The sequence below is a fragment of the Sciurus carolinensis genome, chromosome 9, assembly GCF_902686445.1.
Source record: "Sciurus carolinensis chromosome 9, mSciCar1.2, whole genome shotgun sequence".
NCBI lineage: Eukaryota > Metazoa > Chordata > Mammalia > Rodentia > Sciuridae > Sciurus > Sciurus carolinensis.
In genome coordinates, this window is record NC_062221.1 from 46,246,367 (window position 1) to 46,274,007 (window position 27,641).

At 32.5% G+C, this 27,641-nt stretch overlaps 1 protein-coding gene across 5 annotated transcripts in view; it reads left to right on the forward strand.

The window, feature by feature from the left end:
- Nucleotides 1-27,641, forward strand: part of Naaladl2 (N-acetylated alpha-linked acidic dipeptidase like 2) — a 1,279,203-nt gene that overhangs the window by 1,108,624 nt on the left and 142,938 nt on the right. For all 5 annotated transcript variants that reach the window (XM_047564210.1, XM_047564211.1, XM_047564209.1 and 2 more), the window contains one exon: nt 20,614-20,709. In XM_047564210.1, the coding sequence (XP_047420166.1) occupies nt 20,614-20,709 (96 nt within the window). The remainder of the gene's footprint in view (nt 1-20,613; nt 20,710-27,641) is intronic.

The following is a 27,641-nucleotide window of genomic DNA, read 5'->3' on the forward strand; positions in this document are numbered from 1 at the left end:
CTTAGCCACCTGGGCCTCTCATCAAGTTTCATCAAAGGTCTTTACATCACTACCATGTTTTATGCACTCTGAAGAAACAGAGGAAAAGGACTAAAAAGAAACAGAACAAACAAACAAAAAAGGCCTTGCAGCCCCAAAAGATGTTGAGCTATTTTTTTTTTTTCAAGTGCCAAGTAATCACTCAGCATATAACTGAAGATTTAAGGCCCCAGTAACTTGGTTAAAAGCAAAAAATGTAACCAGGAAGTTTTGAGGCAAAGCCACTGCTAGGAGAAATATTTATCCTAATATTGGAGGGCAGGGAAACATTGGATTCTCTTTTCTGCTGGTCCAAGTAAGGTCAGAGGAGATGGAAAATCGGATTTTTCCCCCTTTGGTTTTCCTTATATGAAAACATCTTTGCCGCTGGAGATGTTGGACAAGCATGGAGGGGGAGAAAGAATAACAAAAGAAGAAAGTCATTTGTCATGTTAGAGACAAAAATGCTATCTTTCTGCATAAATTTATGTGCAATAAATATATAGTGTGTGAGGGATAACATTGCAGAAACCCACACTGCTGAAACCACTGGAGACTCATTAGCAGATCTTTACAGTGGCGCAAGGCATTGTGGCACAAGAGGTCTGGCCTCTTACTCAGATTTGTGAAGAGACTGTGTTGAGTTTGTTCCTGATGCTTATTACAATTTGCCTTCACTTGAGACAAATAGAACAGTGTTGGAAAAACCTACTACCGTTCCTTTCTTCTGACTCTCTAACTGAAGTGTCAGAGAAGAGCAAAGCAATTTCAGGTCACCACTGCTTTCTCTGTAAACAAGTAGGTGGACAGGGAAGCTTGAATTCCAGCAGCACATCTGCCTGTCCATGGTGATTTTGCTGGGTCAGTGCTTATCCTTAACATAAAATTTAACAAGCAGTCGAACTGCTTATGTTGTTTTTTGAAATGTCTTTTATGACACACCAAACGGAGAGGAAAGAGAAGACCACAAAAGCTATCGAATTGCAGTTCATTCAATGAATATATAAATATGCGGAGTACAGGAAACAGGTGTACTGTGAAGTTTGGCTTCTATATTCAATAGGAGGAAAATTTGGGTTTTAGGTCAAATAATTTCAAACAAAAGTTCCACTGAAATCCAACAAATATATTTTTTTCAATCCAAGTATTTTTATTAGTAAACATGATACATGAACATTGTTGGAAAATAGAAAACAGATAAAAGTCTAAAAAGAATTTTTTATAATTCCATATTTGTTGATTAAATTTATATATTTCACAGTACTTTATACAAAGATAACGTTGTGGGGTGCAACTTAAAAACAGACTGATCACCACTGAGAAGTTCAAATTTGAGGGTCTTTATTAGCCAGCTGACTGACTGTCTCACACAACACCCCAAAAATGGCTATTGGAAGAATTGCACTGACTATAGGGTTACAGGGGTTTTTATACCATAAGTCAGTACATCAATCATAAGTGTCTGTTGTTATGATTCAAAACTACAAACTAACATGATGAGATCTAAAATCATAAGCAGAAGGGGAAGTGGGTCAAAATGACCCTAGCTGGGTACAAGTTAAAGAATGGGTACCAACATCTAGACAATCGTTCTCTGACAGGGTACATTGTCTAAGAAAAATAGAAACCAAAAAGAACAATTTTACATTATATAAGAATGCCATTTTGTGTTGCCAAACTTGCTCTGCTAAGCAACTGTTAATGGGTACAGAGGTGGGGCGTTCTCATGGGAGAAGTATTTTCTACATGACAGGGACTCTCAGGGTAAAAGGGAATCTGTTTAGTCATTGCCCATATATCCTGGCCTATAACGTTTCCATGGAGTCAAATATGTCAACCATCATAGATAATAGCAGTATACATTTAATATGTAATTAGATCTCCCCACTGCTAACTTAAAGTGTTTTGGTTGTTGAAGACTTTCTTTAACTTGTAATGTGAGGTTGCATTTTCCTAATTACATAAAATTATTACCATATTTGTGTATCCTTGATAGATAAACACACAATAAATAAATATCATCTATTTTATTGGGAAAGGCAATAGAGTGACAGAAAACAAGGTGGCATAAAGGGTTCAATATATTATTTGCTAATTTTTGTGGTGTATTTATTTCCAAGGGTAGGGAAACATTCTTTGCAATGTTATAAAACCAGATAACAGCTACCATGCTGTTCCAATTGGTTATAAATTAGCATGTTTTAAAAACTTGGGATAATGCTTTCTTCTCAACCACACCTCAAAAACAGGGAAGCAGTTAACTCTCAGTAACAGGGGTTTTGTTAAAAGGTATCTTTTGAAGTTAATCTTATGATTCTCATTTAATTGTTCTGGATGAGGCCTAGGCATCAATGGTTTTTAAAGCTCTCCAGGTGATTTTAAAGTGCAGCTTGAGAAACAATTGGTCAAATTCAGAAAAGCTAGTGACATGTGGGAAAAGCACACACTCAGAATATTCCAAATATAAAATCTGAGAAATTTAGAATATGTCACACTAACTGGAACCTGAAGCGTGACATGTTAAGGACTTTCCTAATTCCCCGTGTCAGTGGCAGAGCCTGGTTTACAATCCAATCTTTTGATTCTCATTGCTGCTGGAATGCGATATCACCTAAATGGCATATCCTGCACATAACTTATTTATCTTTCATTTAATGAAAACTATATTTTCTCACTTCAGATTATGTGCTATGGATTCGTTTACTAAAAATACGCTACATATTAAAATATTTTTCTTCTTTTTATCTTTTTAAATAGGATGAACTAGTTCCATTTTTTCCTTAATGTATACTTTTCCATTTTTTTTTAAATTTCAGAATATATAATTTACTACAAACAGTTCATCTGCAAAATGATCCCATACCCAATGCTTTATTTATTGGAAGAGGAATTCATTCTATAGATAGCCTGCAGTGCAGACTCAAGAAGTATTTTTGTTCCATTTTTCTTTTTATTTTCTCTCCCAGTGTTTCTTTCTCCTTCATGCTTCCACAGACTTTGGCATACATCTTGAATGCAAAATGAGACCATCCTTTAAACATTTTTATAGCAGTTGCGTAGGGGTGTGAAATTTGGGAAACAAGTCTTTTAAACATAGGTTGATTTAATAATATTGTAGATTTAAAATAAATTAAATTCAGGGAAACTATAATAATCTATGTTTTTCCACCCCAGGTTTACTGTCTATGCTATGCAAAGTGTAATTTGCTTCCAGAGTGACATCATAATATAAATAGCAGATGCTACCATTTTGCCATTATGCCTAGCTTACATTTTATTTCTATCATTGACTATTATTCATTCTAAAATAGTTATGAAACAAAATAAACACTGGATTGGGCACTATCCCCTGCCATCTCCATAATACATGCACCTGAAAAGATAATTCCATTGATCCATGGCCCCATGTGACTTATTTTTTTCTAGCTGTGATGATTGCTTGTACTAAGTGTTTTTTCTGTGTAGAGACAGTTTTGCTTTTGGATAGCAGTGTATAGTTTCAAGATCACTAACTAGAATGGAAACAGGTACCTAAAAAGGAGATGTTTACAGCAATAGGCCTATTAGTGGACATGGAAACTGAACTTTGACTTGGGCCTCATTGTCACAATTCACCTGAACTAGCCAGCAGAAACCAAAAAAAAAAAAAAAAAAAAAAACCACAAAAATCACAAAAATGTAGTCTGAAACACTGATGAAGTGAAAAGTATGAAATGTTTATAATCTTTAAGGATATTTTTGGTCTCTTAAAAGTTTTCAAACTAAGAATTTAAGAATTGGACAAAAAAAATTGATTTATTCATTCCTTCATTCCTACATTTCTTTCCCAGAAACTGCTAGTTATAGGTCATTTTTGTTTTGTAAATGACTGATAGTTTCGTCAGGCTGTTTAGGAAGCTTATCCATTCAACAGTATGGTTACTAGAGTAATGTGCTGTTCTATTAAGAGAGTCCCAAAGTCTGTTCCTAGCTGACTAATTCTCTGGACTGGGTCAATCAGTAATCTTTATATAACAGTTTCTGAGACTTAAAGAGAAGGATTCACTAATTCCCAATATTGTTACCAGCCCTGAAATATTTATTCCAACTTTAAGATAGAGAGTTGAAAATCATTTCTAAAAATCAGAATTAAGCTTACATTTGTTAAGATTTTACTATTATCCATTTACCCTAATAAGGACTTAACACATTATCTCACTTAATTTAAAATCAGGAAAATATAGAACACCCAGTGAAGGCAAATTTTTACCAGCTTTTGTAGTAAATTAGGAAATGAGAATTGTTCTGCAAACAATACACAATCTGATGACATGTCATTATAGAAGACAGATAATTATATGGAGGAAGACTAAAATAATCATTGTTCAAGTGAATTACATGTTTCAGTCATTACCAGATACAACAATATAAATAAAATTTTGTTACCACTGTCTGGCTAATATGAGAGAAGAGCTTTGTTTCGTAAAAAATGATCTGATGAATTCTGTGGCAGATTTTTCGTTAGTGATGTTTTGCATTTTGAGCTACACTGATAATTTGACAACTTTTAAATCAAATATGACTCCTTTCATGGATGTATCTTCTTTACCAAATATCTTTTCCAGCATATACCCCAAAAACTATAAAAAATAATGTTTATGTTTTATTTTGTAATCACATTGTAGTTCAGACATAATTTATAAAAGTGAGAAACATATATGCAGCTATCAGTTTTTATAATTCTTTAGAGTGAATTTATATGCACAATTTTGAAAAAAAAAGATTCATATATAGTATTGTAACTATCTATAGTACTTAAAACATTGAATGTTACAACTGAGATGCCATTGAATAGTCTGATCGAGCTTCCTCACTCACTGTTTAAAACCTTAATGATATCTCTTGACTACCTTCAAAATGAAGTCCAAATTTCTTGGCATTTCACTAAGATCTTCAGTGATCTTCCATTACCTCAAGCTCTTGCCAGTGCCCAGCTCACACACATTAGCCAATAAATCTCAGACTCAAGAGTATCAGCTTTGGGGCAAGGTTTTCATCTTCTGCTCTTGCTGCTGCTTTCCCTTTTTCTTGAAATACACAGTTTTCATTTGATTATATTTCATCTTTTGAAATTAAACTGAGACGTATTTTTCTTCACTGATGCCCAGCCCAGCATTTAGGATTAGTAAGGAGTACATGCCACTGTGTTAACCCTTACTTAATTCTAAGTTAACATACATGTATGAACAACCATGCACATATTTATGCAATGCATACTTTTAGTGGTAAAGAGAACTAATGACTTTGTTAGTAGTATCAGTTCTACTTACTCTACACACACACACGCACACACACACACACACACACACCCCGCAGCTTAAGTAGGCTGTATGCTTAAGTAAATTGCCACTCTCACACACATATTTATACACAATTTTGTGCATTTTTATCTTCATGACTCTCTTCTGTTTGTCTGCTATGCAAATTCGGTGGTCACATTTTTATCCATTTTGAACATGTGCAAGTACTTACCTGTAGCTTAAAAACACTGCTTGAGCTACTATAGAGGAGGGGAGAAAGGATGACCAGACTTAGGAAATACCCCTTAGCCACGCAGATGACTCTGACACTTTAGACATAAGATCTTAAGCCCTCATCTTCCTCCTCACTGGTTTTACAATGAATTATGTACTATTTTGAATTTTTAATCCTCAAATAATTCTATGAATATCCTCTAAAATATTCTGGGCATTTCAGAAATGAAAAAGCCACCGTTTTTCAATTCGTATAGAATTTCTGATCACATGTGATTCTGATACTCAAGAATAATCTATTCAAATAAAAGCATATTTATCAATACATCTGAAGTAATACTAATCCTGGGATTATAGATTTTAATAAGGCCCATTAATATAATTGGTTTTAGCATTTGTTCAATAGCTACCATGTATACTAGCTACCTAAGTAGTTTTCTTATCTGTCATCTCATTTAATAATATTTAATATGCTATTTGACTATTATTACTATTACTGACATTATTAAAACATAATATTTTAAAAGTATATAGATATAACAATATACGATATTCCTCTAAGGATGCAATGTTAAGACTTTAATATAACACATTAGAAACTGAGTGTCAGAGAGCTAACATGTCTGCTTGATCTCCAATGGTGAGTAACAGAGTCAGAATTCAAACTCTGGTCCCAAATTTCCATTAAACTTGCATACTTCCTGCCCATATTGAGCAGGTTGGTGAGCATCACTGCCCTCCAGAGTCTATTGAATTACATCCAGGTAACTTAATCATTGTATAATGGGATGAGGAACTTTGATTCAGATTCTTTTCCAAAGGAAAATAATAAGTAATTTCAAATAAAATTAAATATGAACATTAAACTTTTTTGCAAATACCTTATTAAATGTAAATTTTGCTGAATTATAACTAGATAACTTGAGAGAGAAATGAGTCATTTGTAAAATGTTGATCATAAGAATATTTTAAAAAGAAACTGCTTTTCTTTTTCTTTTTTTTTTTCAACTTGAAATTCCCCTTCAATTGATTCATAAATCAATTAATTACCATTGAAAGACCTGAGGGCAGCAGGAAATCGGGTCCAAATTAAAAAGAAAAAGAAGGCAATTTGTTTTAAGTCTGAAAGTTTAATGTTCAATCGAAGTTTAATCAGAAGTGACCCATTGTTAGAAAAGGAGAACATCAATGTCTTTTTAATTCACTGTCATTAAATGAGGAGACTTGGGAAAATCGAGATAACTGATTATTCTCAAATGAAAATTACAGAAAGATGCTATCCGAAGTCAACTAAAAGCATATTTTCTTTCTTTATATTTTAATTCACAGAGGAAATAGTCTTTTCTGTTGGAGGTTGGTTTGCTCTTCCAAGTGGAGCTACATAGAGTCCTTAGAGATGAATGTAACCACACATGCTTTATCCATTGGGACTAAGATAGCAGCTCATTTCTTTAATACCTATTCAGTGAAGTGGGATTTTTGTTTAGTGAATTGCAGAATTAATTTGGTGTCTTTATTGATTTCCAAACAAGTAAATGGAATGAATGATTAAAATGAATGCATTTAGCCAAAGGAAAACATTGCCCCAAACTCACGATATTCAAAAAATCATTCTTAGTCCTTAAAATTAAATCTACCTGTAGTCCCTGGAATACATAGGGAAATAAAGACTTTCATTTAGCCTTTAGTCAGTAGTAGCTAGAATAGAAATACATAATTTTCCCAGGGATATCTGACAGCATTAATATGAAATCATTCATAGGTTGCTAAATGAAATACCAGTGGGGTGGACTCCATGTGAAAGGAAAGGAGGGTTAAGAGGGATTTCAGTAACCAGTCATTTCCAGAATTGTTTCTCCCTGAATCCCCCACAGTTAATACTGAATACACTGAACTTAGTGTTTGTCAAAAAATTTTAAGATGATAATAATAATACTATGAATGGTAAAATTTCTGATAGACTACTGTTTCAGTTTTAATTTCCCTGGATGTTTTCACCCAGATTATGTGAAAGGAGGTCAATCCTATAAAGTTAATGTCTTCCTATTTCTAGCCAAAGGACTTTGAAAAGCTAAATATGTCTTCCAGGATTTGAATAATGCATTTGTTTCTTTTTAAACTGATGTTTAGATTCTTTTGCCGTTAACTTTAAGACCTTCAAATCCCTCAATTTTTTCACAGTTGATTAAGTACAGCCCTGAGAAAAGCACTGCCTGGCTGTTCTATAGAAAGCTTTTCAGGAGGCTAACAGGCTCTGACCTCAGAGAAATGCTGCAGTTAAATTGACTTGAGACCTTACCAGAGACCAGATTGTACAAAAGACCACAATAAGTTTGGAGTCTTCATTATTGAGGAAACATCTGTCCCCCATATGATCTGAGAATAAGTTTTTCTTTTTCTACCTTGCAACTTATTTGTGTCACTTCTACATTCTAAGGGATACATAAAGTGCTAATCGTGTTACTGTGACATTGTGACTGGTGCCTCTAACCTATGTGTAACCAATATCCAGCAGTAGAGTTGAACCAGTTATTATAAAATGCATTAGCAGAACTGGTAAATAACTGCTGCTCGAGCCCGATAGGCCTTTCCCTCATCCACAGTGAATCCTCCAGGATCTTCCAAGATCCTCCAGAAAACCAGCTGATTGGTGGTTAAATAATTCTAGAATCATCTATAGGTGTATCTGATATTTAGGAGAACATTTTTCACCTGCCCCCGAAAGAAGGCAAGTTGAAGAGAAGAGTAGTCACCTAACAATTTAATGACTTGCAGTTATGGGAGTACCTCCTTTACTCCACAACCATTGAAACTTCATGTGAAAATGGAGATAGAATTGTTATTGCTTAACTCAGCCATTACTGTAAGGGTCTGCAATATTTTGAGGAATTTTAGTTTCATATATTCTGTTTTTAAAACTGAAATATGATAAAATACTGAATGGATTTAAAGTTACTGAAAAAGAGATAAGTTTCAAGGCTAAGATAAAATAAGAACAAGAAAAGATTTTTAAATGACAACATTATACAGTTGTGATTTTTATTCATATGTGAAAATTATATGAAGTGAACATAGATTTCATTTTTTCTCACCTGCCATCATTCTTGAAAGCATGTAAGTAAATACTTACTGTATTATGATTTATATGCTGCATATTATAGACAATGTATTTTATAAAGGTTAGGAACACAGATACTGCCTGGGTTCATTCTCCACATTTAATGCTTTGGTAAGATAAACTCAGTGTGCCTCAATTTCTTTATTTATAGAATGGGTATAATAATATTTACTTTATTAAGCATTTTATACAGGTTGAGCAAATATTTGCAGTGTTTTATTAGTATTAGATAATACTCACAATGCATAAAGTATGTTTTGTCTATAGATATTTCTTTACTTCGTGCAATATCTATAAACAGGTATAAGCCTGTCACACAATAGTTACTCTCAAGTGGCATATAATACCCCTACCTTCCCCGCAACATTCTACTTACACAAAATTGGCAAGCAGAATCTCTGAAACAATCAAAACAATTAATACTTATTTTAAAATGGTACTTGGCTTAAATATGTTTATAAACTCTACTTAAATTACAAGATGTCTTTCACAACGGATTATATTTAAATGTTGGGAGAGCTATGACCTCCTGCTAAGTAGTATTTAGCATATATATTGAAAACTCTGTTAAGTCTCCTACCAATCAGAAAGTCTATATTATCTTGATATTTTGCCATGTAGCTAAGTGTTTTTGTTAAGTGTTTTGTTTGTTTTTCATGTTTTGGAGTCATGAAATTGCCTACTCACCTTCTAAAGCCATCTCCTCTTGAAGGCGTAGAATTGTGTATTTGGATGTAGGGTTGTAAGTGTAAGGACCTCCATATGACTCCAGTGACTGAGGTTGAAGTTTCAGTCTTGATGCAAGGTAGGCAATCATGGAAAAATTGAATAAATTCACCAAAAAGAAAATTTTAATCTCTAAAACTGATAAGATGCAAGATACTAAAGGATTTAAAAGTGCTTCTCAGATTTTCATCTTTCAGGAAAATTGAAATGAATTATAAAATGAGAATGCTCAGTTTGACCTAAAGTACCAAATCTAAATTTATCATGTAAAGGCATTAAGACAAAACAAATAAAAAACAAAGACTGATATCTACTTTCAACTTCTTTATAAGAGAAAAATATTTTAATATCAAAAGACAGTTGAAAACAAGTTCAGGTAAAAGGGCAGTTCTTCAATTTAATATATTTAGTTTTATGAAAAAAACATTAATTTTCTGTATTACTAATTTTTTTCTTGTTTTTTCTTGGACTGGACTACAACACTACTTTTTTCAACTAGCATTTGAGTTAAATAAGAGTGAGTGAGTCCTACACTTGAATAAAAACTGAACTGATGTAGCAGTAAATGTAGTTTGTTAAGCAAACACCAACATCCTTCTCAGCCTGTTACTTTCCTTTGAAAATTGGGGAAAATAATACCTTGCTGTTAGAGTTATTTGGACTGACAGTTCTAGATATGATTTTAAAACTTTTACATGCATTAGCACATTAAATTTTTATGCTGATTTCATAGGAGGTAAAATTATTATATTAATTCTAAAGATGAGAGAACTGAGGTACAGAAAATTTAAGTAACTTGCCACACCAAATATTCAATATGTATTGCTAAACATTCAATTATATTCATTAGTACTATATATTTGTTATTTATTATAGTATATAATATATAGTATTTTATATCATTATTCATTTTTCATGGAAGGATTGTTGTATATTTATCATAGATAAATATGATAAGTTGTACATTGATTGCTTAAATAATAATATCTCATTATAAACAAATATAAATTTAAAACAATTATTTGATAAAGCATATTTTTAAGTATCATCTTTATTCAATATTTGTGAATTTATTCATGTTCATTAATATTTATGTATTTATTTATTCATGTTATTTTACTATTGCTATTGTTATTAAAACATTTAGTGCTGATATGGTGTTATAATCTCTATATTTTATATTATTCTAAATGCAAATATGAGTTCTCTATAACAGTATTTAAAATTATTACTTATAGCAACAACCACATTGTCTATTTTTTTCCCATTCATTTCCCCATTTTTGGATGAGGCAATAAGAGACAGGTAGACAAATTTTCATGCTGTAACAGAGTATAGGAACCCTGAAAATATGAATATGGGAGTTTTTATGCACATTACCTTCTCCCTTCCTAAGAGAAGGAAATGAACAATTTCCTAAGGTAGGTAAATTCTCCTTAGTAAAGAAGGAAACGTTCTGAAGTTCTTACCCTCTGGAATGTAGTGTAAATTGTGCACATTATGTAGGGGATGGAATGCTGGGTTCCAGGGTTCTGGATCTTAGCCCTTTGAAATGGAAACATACCTCCAGGGAGGTAAATCTCTCTCTGGGTTTCTATCACTATTCAGTCATCATTTAAATCCAAGGCTTATCCTTTAATCCAGGTTCCAATAAAGTTTCCTCAGAAAATCCTTACCATGCAGAATATATATAAGTATTCACTACCTGACAGTGCAGTACATATTAAGCGCTCAGTAAGTGATAGCTACATAATCACTATTTTTAAGCTCATTTTTCTCAATAGAAGCTTCTTGATGGTGCTTTGTGGTTCTTACCATTGATGATAGATGCCAAACCTTTAAGCCTTTTATTTTAATTTGCAGTCTCAAGAGAATTAATGACTGTATTGTGTATGAATACATTAATTTTTATAGATGCTTGAAAATTTTTGATACCATATTAATACTCATTGAAATTAAGAAAATGTTACTTCTTTGGCCTGTATATTTCCTTTGCTCCCCCTTCCTGTGGATACTAAGCAAGATTTCATTGATTTCATTAGTAAAAAGTCATTTAAATTTAATACTCATTTAGCTTAGTCTTGGAAAATATCAAGAAAACCTTGAAGGAGCTTCAATACTTTGTCTCCACCTCTGATTATTCTGCAGAGTCAGCCTGACAATCACTCAATGACTAATGTGAAGAACTTTATCATGGATCTTTAAACCTTAAAAAGAACTTTGTTGTATCTAGCTTTACATACATACTTGAGCACTTCTTATTTTATTTTTCTTGTGATTTCTATAATGTCATCAGTATTATCTAGTACTGATTGCCAATCTGGCTTCTTTTGGACATTAGAGATTCATAGGTCGTGAAATCTGAGTAGCATCAAATTAAAGTTGAAGATTCAGATTCCACCAGTGACTAGCAGAATCTAGAAAGATAATCTCTGAATCTCAGTTTGTTCACCTAGAAAATGAAATTTGCTAACAATACTTTACTAATCCTAAATAGTTGTTACTATTGAAAAATAAGTATTAAAGGAACATGGAAGCTTTAAAACAGTGCACACATTCACAAGAGATTATAGGATTAACAGAATAAGAACCAAGATTTCAGTTATCTTAAATAGTTGATAGGAGAGAAGAAAAAAATTATCAGTATTAGGAATAAAACTGGAGATGCAAACTATATCTTATGAAAAGAGTAGTAAGGGGATATTAAGAAAAATTTTATAACAAAATATAACATATTGGGCCATTTATTTTAAATATTAAGGGGAAAAAATATTGTTGACATGATAACCCCATAGAAAGGTTATTTTCCTTTGAGATATAATTTATACACAATGGAATGCACAAATCTTAAATTAAATATGCTTTCATATTGTATACCCATATGACCACCATTCAAATCTAGAATTTTTAAAAATAATTATACATATTCCATAACTACTTGCAGCAGTTTTTATTTGTATTTTACCTCCATGTATTTTAGAAATTTAGAAGCCTTCTATTTTAGAGCTATTCCCAAAAAGAAAAGCAAGAAAATGTCTGAGTTGGAATTGAAATCTTGCACTCTACTGTTGGAAAGAACTTTCCCAAGCTTTAGCCCATTGAAGGCGTGGGATTGTAGAGGTGGTACCAAGAAGCTACACCCTGAAACCTATGTATGTGTCCTGGTTTGTAAAAAGGCTCTAAGTAGATGAAATAAGATTAGGGATCTTAAGATAAGATTATCTTGGATTACCTGGATGGGTCCCTATCCAATGACAACTGTCCTGTTAGAACACGGACAACGGAGAAGGACACATGGCCACCAAGGCAGAGGGTTGAGTTACCAGAATCTAGAAGGGCCAGAATGGTGTGTTCCCTAAAGTCTCAGGGGATGAATGCAGGGGTGTGGGGCCCTTGGTGGTAGGTGGACAGCAAAGATACTGCAGTCAGTCAAGGAGTGATTGCAGAAAAAGGCTGCTCACGTGTAGTTCTGGTGGAGTTTTTTGTTTGTTTGTTTGTTTGTTTGTTTGTTTGTTTTTTTGAGGCATAAAGTAAAGAATATCATAGCTTTAAAGAATCTTCAGTAATAAATAGTAAAAAACCCACAATGAATATTAACATTATTTTCTTTTTTGCCTCATGTGAAAACATGCTACATTGGTCATTTGCACAGTAGGCACCCCAAATTGATTACTTCTCCCTCTTCTTCTGATGAAGCAAGAATATAAAAATTACAATAGAGTTCTCAAGAAAGTTTCCAGGGTAGGATTTGGAAGCCATGAATTATCCCTTTAGGATTCATTTATAGAGCTAATAATAACTATTCACTGAGTTAATGTTATGAGATTTTAGAAGTTGTGGAGCTGATAAATAGAACTTTTGACATATTCTCCATCAGTTTTTATGGTATTATGGGTTCACTTTTCCAGAGTGTCCCCTCATCTGCCTGATCTTTATGCCTGGTCCACTCTTCAATTTGTAAAAGCAGCACAAATATGGCAACATTAAAACATACCAGGCAGTTTGGTTTTAATATTTATGAAATAATAAATACTTATTAACAAACCATAATGGTTTGATGACATCTACTCAATCTTAATTATTTACCATTAAAGTATTAACCTAAAAGCATTTATTAGAAAATGTTTGATCTGTGAAACATTGGACTCTGTGAGTACTTGGTTTTCTTTGTAGTGTTCCCTGAGCTTTCCCAACATCTCATCTGTCTAGAAAGTGTAATGTTAAAAAAATAATAATAACAATATGTGATGTGTGTAATGGGTAAGATAAGTACACACACAATGATTAAGAGATGAAAGAAGGCAATAAATATAAGGTAGATTAGTTTGAAGGAAGTCTAAAATATGAACACTGTAATATTGAAATATTACTTGAATATGACTTGAAATATTTGGTTAGCATATGGCACTCTAAGACCAAAAATACATATGGGTTAATGAGAATGGTTCCCATTTTAAGGCTTGTATTTGTTATCCCCATCTCAAGTTACTTTAAAAGAAATGGCAAAATGTTTTAGAAATACATAAACAAACCAACACACACACACACACACACAGCCAGATTTTAGTAGTGACTTTACTACAACTGTTTTGTGACTTTGTAAAATCATTCAATCATTTGAATACTCCATGCTTTACTGTGTATATTCAGGCTGAATTAAAAGTTTTAATGTCTTCTCTAGGTCTGAAATTAGGATATTAAATCAATATAAATAGAACTGTAAAGGTACTTTGACTATTTTCCATAAAGCCTATAGTATGGAGTTTCTTAGAACCTGAAAAAAATAATTGAAATATAAAAATGATTGCGTTCAGAAAATAATGTGCTAATATTGTTCCACATTTGACCCTTGGATGGTTACACTTCTATTTAAATTCCACATTATCACAGTTCTTTTTTTTTTTTTTCTTTTTTACTTTGAATAGTGATGAGAATGTTATGTTTCAAAAATTATGACTGTAATTACCTTTCCCCTCAGTCCAGCACATTATGAATGTCAGTGCCATTCAAAAGCTGCAAGTGCTTTAATTTCACATATTAAATTTAAGTATTGATGTGTATGTTCTCTGATTTCAGAGAGAAGAATATTGCAATGAGGGACATACACTTGGGGCTTTTTGGATAACAATTTTATTTAGTCTAAGCAGGGAGTCTTTGATTATATCCTTTAAATTGTACCTAGTGCTTATGCTGCTTATGGAGAATAGACGAAGGCTTTAAGGAAATTAGAACAGAAGGTGGGGAAATCATCCCTAACTAAACACACAGAGAATCATGGTCTATGAAGAACATGATCAGTGAGGAGGGGGCATGGTGTGGAGATGCAAGGGTGAGCTTTGGAGGATAAACCTGAGTTGAATACTGGCTCTGGTACTGATTTATGGTATGATCTTGGCCAAATGCCTGAAACACATTCATTCTCATTTGTAAAAGGAGGGTGATAATAGCCCCTACCTCACAAGTATGCGTGTAGATTAAATTAGGTGATGCAGGTGGATCATGTGACCTAGACCTGGGATATGAAAGCAATATGATTCCAAGATGCACTTACTGAGTGCCAACCAAAGAGTTGGCATGTTTAGCATGGTTTTGCCTAGTGCCATCTCCACTCAGCCCATATGAACCAAAAATGTTAAGTGATCATTTCTGAAAAGTATGCAAAAGAATTTAATTTTTTTTTGTGCTGGTGAATTGATGTCTACTCAGCTCAACTGAGGCTAAAACTTAATTAAACATAACCTTCAAATTTTTCCTTTCTCTCCTTCTGTGTATGTACTAACACTGTCTTCTGCTGTATCTAAATCCTACCCTCACTTTAATATCTTTGTCTTCATTAATAATATACTTACAATTCTGTTTCCTAGGTCACGTTTATTGAGCTTTGATTTTCTTTCCTTTAAGTTCATTGTCTATGAATTCCCTTAAATCTTCCTTCTTTTAAAAAAATCTCTACTTGTCTTTTGGGTACTTTCTATCACATTGAAAATATATCTGTGTCAATTCTATCTAAAATACAATGAATACACTTTTCCTCAATTCTTTAGTAACTCTTTTTATTTAGCTAATAATGATCCATTTTCCTAACCTCTCAAGATGATCTATTTTTCTGGAGAGTGATGTGATTTGGCATTGATGTCTGACATCATCTCACATTTTGTCCTCAACTAATTGCCTTCTGTCTCCTTCACTTAGAACTCCATGGAGACCTCTCTGACAAGAGTCACCAGTGATTGCTGAAATGCCACCTCCAACACATATTTTTCTTCCTCATCTTACTTTACTTCCATTACTGTATCAGTTTTTCATTCAGAGACATTATCTACTTCTCTACCTCCTGTGAAATCATGCCTGCATGTCCTCCATACACTTTTGTGATGATTCCATTCATAACATCTTCAATGAGTTATGCTTTATCCTCCTACCTCTTCAACATTGGTGCTATTCAAAGGTTTTTTTTTTTTTATTACTCAGAGTCTGTTCTACACTGTGGTACATTTTAACATATTTCTAAAATTATCTTTATATCTCAAATCCAGAATTTGGTTTGAACTTCAGGCCAATATTGTTATTCACTTTGAGATGACTTATTTTGGAATGTCTTACAAATATCTCACCTTCAATATTTTCTGCCCCAACCCCTCAGGTGTTTCTATAATTTCTAAGTTAACAAATTTCTATCTACTCATACTTGCAATCTAGAAATACTTGCAATTTTGACTTATTTTTAAGATTCTTGCATCCAATTATTTGCCAATATTGCTAATTTCAGTTCTTTAACATTTACCAAACTCATTTCCTCATCTCTTTCTCTAATATCACTCCTGGGTTTTAGTCTCTCATTTTTTTCTCACTATATTACTAAAATATCCTTCAGTCTAAATATTTTGTTTCCCAGCATAGCTCTTAAATTCATCTATAATGTATACATTAGTATATGCTGTTCTCAATGCAACCTGAAAATATCACCTACTTCATTCAACACTTTGCCCCAAATTTCTGTCACCTGCTGCAATAGTTTCAAACTTTAAGAGTTGTACATCTTAAAAGCAAATTTTCACATAGAATGCAATATACAAAGACTTTTTTTTAGTAATTGAAATTTCATAACTATAATTCTTGGTTACATAGAAAAGTAATTCTTGACCAGTGTGATAAATATCAAGCACATTCATCATTAGAGTCGTCCTGTCCTCCTTGCAGAACATTTTTGTATGATTGCTTTGTTTGCTTGATCTTGAGGATAAAGGAAAATAATGTGAAGAAGTCTGGGAAACAGATGAGGAAAGAACATTCTAGGCAGAATAAAAATAGTATAAATAAAGGAACCGAGATATTAAAAGGAAGGGTAGATTTGGTGAATGCCCTGTTGTAGCAGAAGCAGAAACAATATAAAAATGGTACCAATGAGTTTTGGGGAAAGAAATAATTAAAGACTAAAGAAGAAAAATAATGTTGGGACTTGGTTGTGAAATGACATACTAATGAATTTGGTGTTCCATGTCTAGATAACAGGAAGCACAGTTGGCTGGAAGTTATAAGTAACTGGGTTATGACCAGAAAGAAGAACTTGTCGAGAATTGTCCAGCCATAGTATAATTCTGTTGTTCCAATGGTAAAGGAAATTGGAATCAAGAATGACATAGATTTTCATATTTGGGAAAATGTATATGCTATCATATGAGATAAGAAAGGAAGGCCATAATGAAGGAACACATGATCATAGTTTGGAACATTATAAATTGATGTGTCTGAGGGGTCTTAAAGATAAGCAGAAATGATAAACTGAGAATAGGAATCAAGCATAGAGATAAAGACATGGAAGTTATCAATCTGAAGTTGATACTTGAAGCCAGACAAATAGAGAATTCCACTCAGGGAGTTTATGTAAAGGAAATGATTGAAGTAATACTAACTAAGGACAACATAAAGACTCCAAAGCACAAAGAAAATCCAATTATAGGCAGATAGTAATATGCAAATGAAGAACCAAGAAAGTCAAATCATAGAGTTCAGGCAAGAGATTTGGTAAATATTGGTAATTTGTTACAGAAAGGAGACATAATTAGGGGCTGTCGGAGGCAAATGGAATTTTTTCCCACATCTCAGAAAAGCTTTTATTGTCAATATCCATTCTTCTGCACTATGATTTCCAAGTGGCATTCAGTTTGTATTTGCTCAAGAACTGTTTAATTTCTGCCCATCAGGAATTATTCTAAACAAAACCACTTTCTTCAAGGTTAATATTGCTTTACTTCCCTTTCTCTTATCTGTGGATATAAAACATTATTTAAATAGTCATTGTCTACAGTTAATATAATAGCAGTAGAAAATTTTCAGAGTTTATTTTCTTCTCTTAAATCATTCCATTATTTTTGTTAGGCTATATAAATACTTATTTATTAAACAGAATTGTTATGTTCACGTGTGCATGAAATAGTGATTTTGTTTTATTATTTTGAAAAAAAGTAATGTCTGATATTTTATATGTTCAGATCCAACATCATAAGATTAAGGACTATGTTTTACATTAAGTACATTAACTGGCAGATAAGTGTTAAATGAGAATTTTTTAAAATGATTATATAGTGATGTATTGAAAACAAAGAATAGTCTATGAAGAGATAGGTAAAGGAGCAAGAGAAATAAAGGAACTGCATTAGAGAATAAGGAACATATTTATAATTTAAATTAATAGGTTTTGCCACTGAATAATTGAAAGTTCAATAAAAATAGCATTAATTATAACTCCCAGTTTACATCCTTGTGGGATTATTCAATTTGAGACTGGCTGATATTTTACCTTTGCAATATTTATGAAGTGTTATTTTTCTAAGTAATCTAGTAAGATAAAAATACTTCAAGAAGTTCATTTAAAACTACTTGTGTGGCAAAGTTTTAAGGACCTCTAAGATGAATTATAGAGTGAAAATGAATGCAACAAATTATCCATATTATGCATGCACTAAAATAGATTCAAAATGATCTCTCTTTAGAGAAATAAATATATCTAAATGCAAGTTGCTTACTGTTCATAAGATCATGAATCCCTCTAGTTCAGTCATTCCACTGCAATCAGAAACCCTCTGTATGTCCTTGGCAAGCTAATAATGCTTGCATTGCCATCAATTGCCACCTCTATCATTATTAGCACATCAATAATGCCACCAATATGGTGTCTCTGTGTGCCAGGCTTTGAAGAATTTACACATATCTGAACTATATATACTTTCCAAGTTTCTTAGATGAGGTAACTTTTCTTTTGGAGAATCAAACATCCAGCTTATTAAATGGAAAAACTAACCTTTTATACAATGTCTAGGTTGACTATCCCAAATATCTCTAAAAGCCTGTTGATAAGCAAAGTTAAGTTTATTAGGCCTATTGCCTATTGAAGACTATGACCTGATAATTTGTTTGGCCTACTGTAACTAAGTTCCACAAACAGGGTAACTTAATAGAAATTCATTGTCTTATTGTTGTAGCTGTTGTCAGGTTGGATTCCTTCCAAGAAATGTGAGAGAGAATCTATTCTATGGCTTCTGCATGGATTCTGGGATTTTTCTTTCAACATCTTTGGTGTTCCTTGTTATGTAGACACATGATCCCAGTCTCTGACTTTGTATACACATTGCATTCTCTCTGTGTGTAATTCTGTCCCCAAATGTCTACCTTTTTAAAAGATGCAAGTCATATTGAATTAGGGACAAATACTACTCTTATGTGACCTGCTGTACCTTAACTAGTTATAGTTATATCTGCCCTGACCTATTTCTAAATATAGTCACATTCTGAGTAGGACCTTACTACATAAATTTTAAGGGAAGCAATTCAGCCCATTTTACTGTGTCTTAGCAGGCTTTCTGATGAGGAAATTAGGAAAGAATATGTATTAAATGTTAGGAATGGGTCATGTGAATTTTATGGCAAGACTTACAAAGTGAAGTACTGGTTGGGACTGAGCAAATGTTCAGACAATTTTGTTTTAGATTAGTGGGCAAATGAAAAGAGGAACACTAAACATGGTTTTGTTAAATAAACTGTTAGTCCTGATAGATACTAACACTATTTGGCTGATTCACGGTCTTATTTAAAATTGGAATATGCTGGAGGTTAATTTTGCCTGATTTCAGTGTTTTTCTAAATAGGGAGTAAAGTGTACATCTTGTCACAGAATTTTTTAATACTTAAGAACTTGAGATTCAGTTATTTTAGTCCTCATCTGTATAACGTCAGAGCTTGTCAACTACATAATTCTAACTTCCCCACTATCAATTGGTATATCCCAAAATAATTTGTTCTGCTGGTGGATAGCTCCAATGAACAGCTTAGTAAAATTTAGCTTAAGTTTGTTACTCTGCAGTAATTACTGGTGTAGATCACTTTGAATCTTTCTTTTCCATGATTGTCTCCAGAAAGATTATTGGTTCATCTGTCTGTAAACCTGTTTTCTATCTATCTACATTTATCCTGTCCCACTATTCTGCTTTCTAGCCAAATAATTTAGTTCCTTCAGGTTTTTAAGTAAAATCTATTATTGCAAATAATAATAATTTTATAGGATGATGATTATGTTGATATTTCCAATAGCATTGATTTTGGTAGTAAGATCATCAGCATTCTTTATCTTTGTTGCATCCTAAAACCTGGTTACACACGGAAGCACAAAATGAATTAGAGTATCTCTGATTCATTTCCACCATCTTTACACTAAGATTCTGACACTATGTGTTACCATTTTAATGGCAACATAAATAACCATATAGGATTTCTACCCAAAATATATCTTCCTATTGTTTTGGAAGTTAGTGAAAATATTTGAAATATTGTATATACTTTGCCTAACATTTTATGGGTGATCATGGTTATTCAAATGATTTTGTTCCATCAGCCTTAAAACAGAATTTAAAACAGAATTTCCAATGGGGTTTTTTAAATCAAGGTGGATACATGTAAGTCTGCATTTGGGGAAAAAGGGTGGCAGAATTTTAAGATTAATCTCTTTTGTTAAGAAAACATTATTTTGTAAATACAAATAATGTCAAGGTTTATAGAATTCTACTTGTTTTAATTTAAAAGTATTTCATGATGGATAATTAGATCAGTACAATGAAGTTCAACAATCAACAGGAACCTTAAAGCAATTTAGAGCCCCTTTGAATCTTTAAAGAAAATCTAATAAGCACTTGAAAAACAAAATCAATGGTGAGTTTTAAATGTTTCCTTTTTGATTTGCCACAGGGTCCAAGTTTTCTCTCTGAGGCTGTTTTTCCTAAACATGAAACAAAAATTGAAGAAATGGATCCTTTTTTCAACCTTCATGAAACCATAAGCAAGGTAGGGGAAGAGTGCATTCATGAGCTCATACATGGAATGGAAAGGTTTTGTTATATCTTTTATTCTTGTTGTTGTTGGTTGATGCAAGAAAGGAAAATAATCATGAGAAAATTTGTAAAGCATGCTTAAAAGATTTTAATATATCCTATTGTTTTTCTAAGGAGTAAAGTTGTTAAGCAAGTATTCAGAAAAAATAAATTTTCATTCAAGATTCTACAAACCTATAACTGGTGATTTGTATTGAAATATGTCCTGAATAGAACAATTAACTTTTCCCTTATAATATTAAGATAGTTTTGTGTTATATTCTTAAAGCATTTCTTCACTTTAGACATTTAGGTACAATAGAAAATAGGTCTTTGAATTTCTCTGTCCAAAATTTTCTTTCAATATTCAAGATGTTTGTTTGTGGTACTTTTTAGTTGCACTAAGAAGTGATTCTTTTTATGAAGGAAGAAGTTAGACTGCTTTTACAATAAGACTTGTTTTTACTCTATGGTGGGTTTACTTATATTTTTATTGTATTTCTTAGCCATAAGTTTATCAAGAAGAAAATTAAATTTAACAGTATGAAATAAATAAATTTAATGTTTCTGATATCACATGATATCATACAAATTTTTACATTTGCCAGTTATTTATCTAAACTGTCAAAATCTACCTTTGGGGTATAGATTTTATAGAGAATATTGGCATTTTGGTACTTTAAAAATAATCCATATTTATATGTGCTTACTTGAAAGATTTAATCATCTTTAAATCTTAGTGAAATTTTACAGGGTTGTTTTTCTGCTTCAAAAAGAGGAAGTGTGACAAAATGAACTGAGCCCCAGCAGTGGTGAGGGAGTGAGCTCAGAAGAGAGACCAGAATCTAAGTCTATCTCTGACGTTTAAGAGCTAGGAGAATTTATTTTATTTCTAAACCTTTAAAATAAGAGAAGTTTGAATTATATTTTACTTAAAATTCTTCTAAGCTCAAAATATCTGAATTTTAACTAAATATTTTATCATAGTTTCCTTTCCAGTATATTCCAGTTCCTTATTTTAATTTTTCATATCTCTATTTGATTTTGTATTATTATTTGGATATATAAGGATAGAAGTGAACTCAACTACTTCCTTAGGATCCACAATCTTAGCTGTAATCATAATACTTTGAAATTATAGATTTGTGTGTGTACCTACATATTATTACAGACAAATATATGAATGAATATGAATGTGTTTATTATTTGAATAAACATATACATATATTTGGGTGAATACATACATATATTTTGGGAAAAATGTATATATTCAAATATTCTGACTACTTAGAGCATACATTTACCCGCTTATTTTTAAGCAAAGAATTCAAGGATTTAAAGTAATAGACTAACATTTTCTCCATTTTCCCTGCTTTTCTGATGATCAGAAATGTCAAGGAATTTTATGGAAGGGGTGATTTGAGCCCATTATTAACATTAGATATAATGAGATGATAGTATCCAGCAAGTGAAATCCTTAACCAGAGAAAATGTTAGATATTTGATTTTAGAGGTATGCTAATTTTCAGTAAGTGAGATCTTAGCTGTATTTAAGTATAGTCCCTGAGAACATGTTGGGAATCAGGGATGGGTCAGGAAGGGAGAAGGAGAGCCTAGACACATATAAGAGCTCAGCATTCAATGTGAACCCAACAGAAGATAAGAGATAATTAAAGAGAAAACATAATTTTTTTCAGATATCTTCAATTATATTTGATGTGTAAATGGATACTTCATTAACCCATTAAATGAATGTTGTAAAGAATCCCATGTCTATGAGAAAACTAGAACCCCTTTAAGTGCAGAAGTAAGAGTTGTAGGAAATTCTTTATGATCAAATGTATTATCCAATATTAATTTTCTTTCCCCAATTATAGTGGCACCTTCACTCCTATTGTAGTCATGGACCAAGGGAAGAAAAGGAGCTTTATTGTTCAGTCATTTGACAAATAGCAGAACTGAGGAACTGTACAAAGGACTGTTTAATAGTGTTTGAATTTATTTTTTTTATTTATTTATTTTTTTGCAATTTTTTTATTATTTTATTGTAAACAAATGGGATACATGTTGTTTCTCTGTTTGTACATGGTGTAAAGGCATACCATTTGTGTAATCATAAATTTACATAGGGTAATGCTGTTTGATTCATTTTGTTATTTTTTCCCTTCCCCCCACCCCTCCCACCCCTCCCACTCCTCTTTTCCCTCTATACAGTCCTTTCTTCCTCCATTCTTGCCCCCCTCCCTAACCCTAACTCTAACCCTAACCCTAACCCCTCCCACCCCCCATTATGTGTCATCATCCACTTATTAGCGATATCATTCATCCTTTGTTTTTTGAGATTGGCTTATCTCACTTAGCATGATATTCTCCAATTTCATGCATTTGCCTACAAATGCCATAATTTTATCATTCTTTATGGCTGAGTAATATTCCATTCTATATGTATACCACATTTTCTTTATCCATTCATCAATTGAAGGACATCTAGGTTGGTTCCACAATCTGGCTATTGTGAACTGAGCAGCTATGAACATTGATGTGGCTATATCTCTGTAATATGCTGATTTTAAGTCCTTTGGGTATAGGCCAAGGAGTGGGATAGCTGGGTCAAATGGTGGTTCCATTCCAAGTTTTCTAAGGAGTCTCCACACTGCTTTCCAGAGTGGCTGCACTAATTTGCAGCCCCACCAGCAATGTATGAGTGTACCTTTCTCCCCACATTCTCGCCAACACCTGTTGTTGCTTGTATTCTTGATAATCACCATTCTAATTGGGGTGAGATGGAATCTTAGGGTGGTTTTGATTTGCATTTCTCTTATTACTAGAGATGTTGAACATTTTTCCATATGTTTGTTGATTGCTTGTAGATCTTCTTCTGTGAAGTGTCTATTCATTTCCTTAGCCCATTTGTCAGTTGGATTATTTACATTCTTGGTGTAGAGTTTTTTGAGTTCTTTATAGATTCTGGAGATTAGTGCTCTATCTGAAGTATGATTGGCAAAGATTTTCTCCCACTCTGTAGGCTCTTTCTTCACATTGCTGATAGTTTCCTTTGCTGAGAGAAAGCTTTTTAGTTTGAATCTATCCCAGTTATTGATTCTTGTTTTTATTTCTTGTGCTATGGGAGTCCTGTTGAGGAAGTCTGGTCCTAAGCCGACATGTTGAAGCTCTGGACCTACTTTTTCTTCTATAAGATGCACGGTCTCTGGTCTGATTCCGAGGTCCTTAATCCATTTTGAGTTTAGTTTCGTGCATGGTGAGAGATATGGGTTTAGTTTCATTCTGTTGCATATGGATTTCCAATTCTCCCAGCACCATTTGCTGAGGAGGCTATCTTTTCTCCATTGAATATTTTTGGCCCCTTTTCTAGTATGAGAAAATTGTATTTATTTGCATTTGTGTCCGTATCCTCTATTCTGTACCATTGATCCACCTTTCTATTTTGGTACCAATACCATGCCGTTTTTGTTACTATTGCTTTGTAGTAGGGTTGAAGATCTGGTATTGCGATACCCCTTGCTTCACTCTTTCTACTGAGGATTGCTTTAGATATTCTGGGTTTTTTATTCTTCCAGATGAATTTCATAATTTCTTGCTCTATTTCTGTAAGGTACATCATTGGGATTTTAATTGGAATTGCATTGAATCTGTATAGCACTTTTGGTAGTATGGCCATTTTGACAATATTAATTCTTCCTATCCAAGAACATGGGAGATCTTTCCATCTTCTGAGGTTTTCTTTAATTTAATGTGAATTTTTTTTGAATCAACAACAAAATAAAAGAATTTATTAAGTAGAGAAGAACTGAACAAAATACATGATGAGAAAATATAGAGCTTGGATTTTAGTTCTGTTTTAGCTACCAAATGACCATCTTATTTAGTACAACTTTATTTTTACACAGTAAGTCATCCACTCCCAATGTTCTTCCTCACTAGTAATCTGTGATGTCAAAAGAGATGATTTATTATGTTTTCTCTAGAAATGCAGCATGTGTGTGATTAAGTACCATTATTAGCATTAAAATCTTTGAAAAGATTGTTACCTGCATTTTCTGAATTTTGTTTTTAATTTAAGGCAAAATTTTATCTAATTCATGCTTTCTCTCAAAGGTGTGAAAATATGTATGTATTTATTTCCAAGATATGAAAACAGACAGCTAAAGTAATTGATTCAATGCTGAGAATACTGGAAGTGACACAAATGTAGTATAAAAATTAGCTTGTGAAGAACTGAGGTCTTTAGAATGCCTCATTTCACTAAGGGTAACTGTGATGGTGTCATAGCATGTCACATGTTTGTGACACTCCTGTTCCACACAGTAGCAAGATATTATAAAAATAGCCCTCCACCTAAATTAAAAGACCCAATACACATCAATCCTTGTCTCTTAATTATGCAATAATGATATGAAATATAAGAAATACTTTGTAAAATTGTGACACATATATAGTACCAAATATTAATATTTAATATCAACTAATAACAAATAGTATAATATTAACCAATATTAAAACATTTTCAAGAAACTAGAAGTAATTGAAATATCAGAGATACATTCCTTATTTAAAGTTTATATTTGATATAACATTATAAGTCACATTTTATGTAATCTATTTAAATAAATACAATAAATATATGTATTTAATATTGTTAGTGATAATAATCAGTGGCGTAATCTTGTATCCTTTCCAAGTGAATAACTATTTGCATTCTAGAACTTCACTATATATTGTATGTGCTTTTATGTGAACACAAATGATAATTTCTGAATATAGGAAAGTAAATAATACATAATTTGGCTGTACTGTATTTAAATAATATTTTTAAATAAATAAGTGTTGAATAGTATGTGACTTGTGAGTCCCTGAAGGTTGGTATTCAACATCCTGTAGTATTTTTTTGTTTGGTTTTGGTTTGTTTTTTACCAAGTTTGAATTTGTCTTAGCATTTGTCTTTTTGATGTAAAGCATGGAACCTAAGAAAGTAATGCATGAAGCTCAATAGTGATGCCAAAAGGTATAATCCATCATGGCTCCAGTGACAGTCAGGTGGGTCCAAATACAGTTCCCAATGGGTGACACATGCTGCATCAATGTTGAAGCACTTTTTTTTAATCCTCTATAATTGCCTTAAAAGTAGCATTTGTTTTTAAAATTATCATAGGAGCCAAACTAATTCTTTCAAAGACTAAACATGAATTAAATATCAGTATAAATCTTATCTGCTTAATTTTTCAAAAACTGAATAAAAATCAACATGGATTCATGTTTTGAAATAGGCTTATTTCTCTTCTTTTACACCTAGGAATTTCCTAGCTATCTCTCTAAATCTTCAACATTTAGCTCATAAGTTGCTATTAGTCATCTTAATATTCTAGTAGTGTACTATAAGTCAAGCATGGAGCAAAAACACTTGATATCCCCAAACAATTAATACACAGGAATAAGGCAAGGAAATCATTTAATAGTGATAGTAACAGGAGGTGATAGTAATGTGGACAAAATATGGGAGGAGCCAAAAAAAAAAGGAGAAAAGACTGGATAGGATGATTTATGTAATCCATAAGAAAAGGATGGGAGGAAGAAGATGGAACTGGAGTTTCTTCTAGGAGATTTGAATAATTCACCAGACAAGTAACATTTGAGGAATTCCGTGGTTTTAAACTTTGTCTTAATGTCATTGATCTTCTCCTGAGAATGTTTTAAAAATTGGGTTGTTGGTGATAGTGTGTGAAAAATAGTGATGTATGTTTTAGAAAAAATGACAGGTTTGAGAGACTATTTTAGAATTTTAGAATTGAATAATAGGTTGCATGATATATGAAACACAAAGAAGAGTGAAGAGTCAAGGGTCATTTTAATAGTTCTATTTTAAAGCAAAGTTGATATTGTTGGTTAATTATTAACAAAATCAGGAATTGGTTTGGAGAAAGTGATGACTTTGGCATTGGATGTGTGGACATCTGGCATGCTATAGCACAGGCAGATGGGTTAAGGAGGCAGACGTGAGTTTTGCTCAGGAAATCCTTGTCTAGAAATGCACTGTAGAATATAGTATCTGCTATAGACAAATCAATTTAAATTAAAAATTAACTTTGACTAAATTATAATTTCAATTAGAATTTCAATTCCTCAGTGACATTAGCCACAGCTCATGATGGGTGATCAGGTATGCACTGGCAGACCTTGTGTCTCAGCACAGATTACAGAAATCTGGCTATTGTGTGTCTCAACACAGATTACAGAAAATTTACAGCATCACTGACAATGCAGGTGATGTTACCCTGACACTCACACACAGGAGGAAAAGGAACAAGAGATGGAAAAGACCAAGAATAGAACGATTCTTGTAACATGCAAGAAAAGAATAATGTTAGAAGGGTAAAATTTTCAAAACTATATTCACTCCTTCAACTTCTCACTACATTTTTTAAGCCAATTATTTGAATTTCTTTTATGGTTTTCCTCCTCATTTATAGCTGGCCTTCAGATCTTTGCTATTCTCAGTAAATGGGTTCACATTTCTTGTTATTCATTCCTTAGATTATTATAAGAGATGTCATGTCCTGTATTTAATGTTTGTTTTGATTTAATATATTTTGTTATTTTATTCCAAAAATCTTGTCTATATTTATATCTAACTAATGATGACTGTAAACTTGTATTTAAACCAAACAAAAAGTACTATAGCTGCATTTAGAAGACTCTAAATCAAATGTGAATATAGGGCATTCGAAGGTACCGGAGGAAAGGTCCCCTCTATTAGGTTATCGGATTGATAGTACATTTCTTTTTGCACTTCAAATTCTCTATTTTATAAGTAAAAATCTCTGAATACGAATGGCACATGCAGTGAAGCAAAATGCCTCATATATGTGGCATCATGAAAGCCAAGAAAAT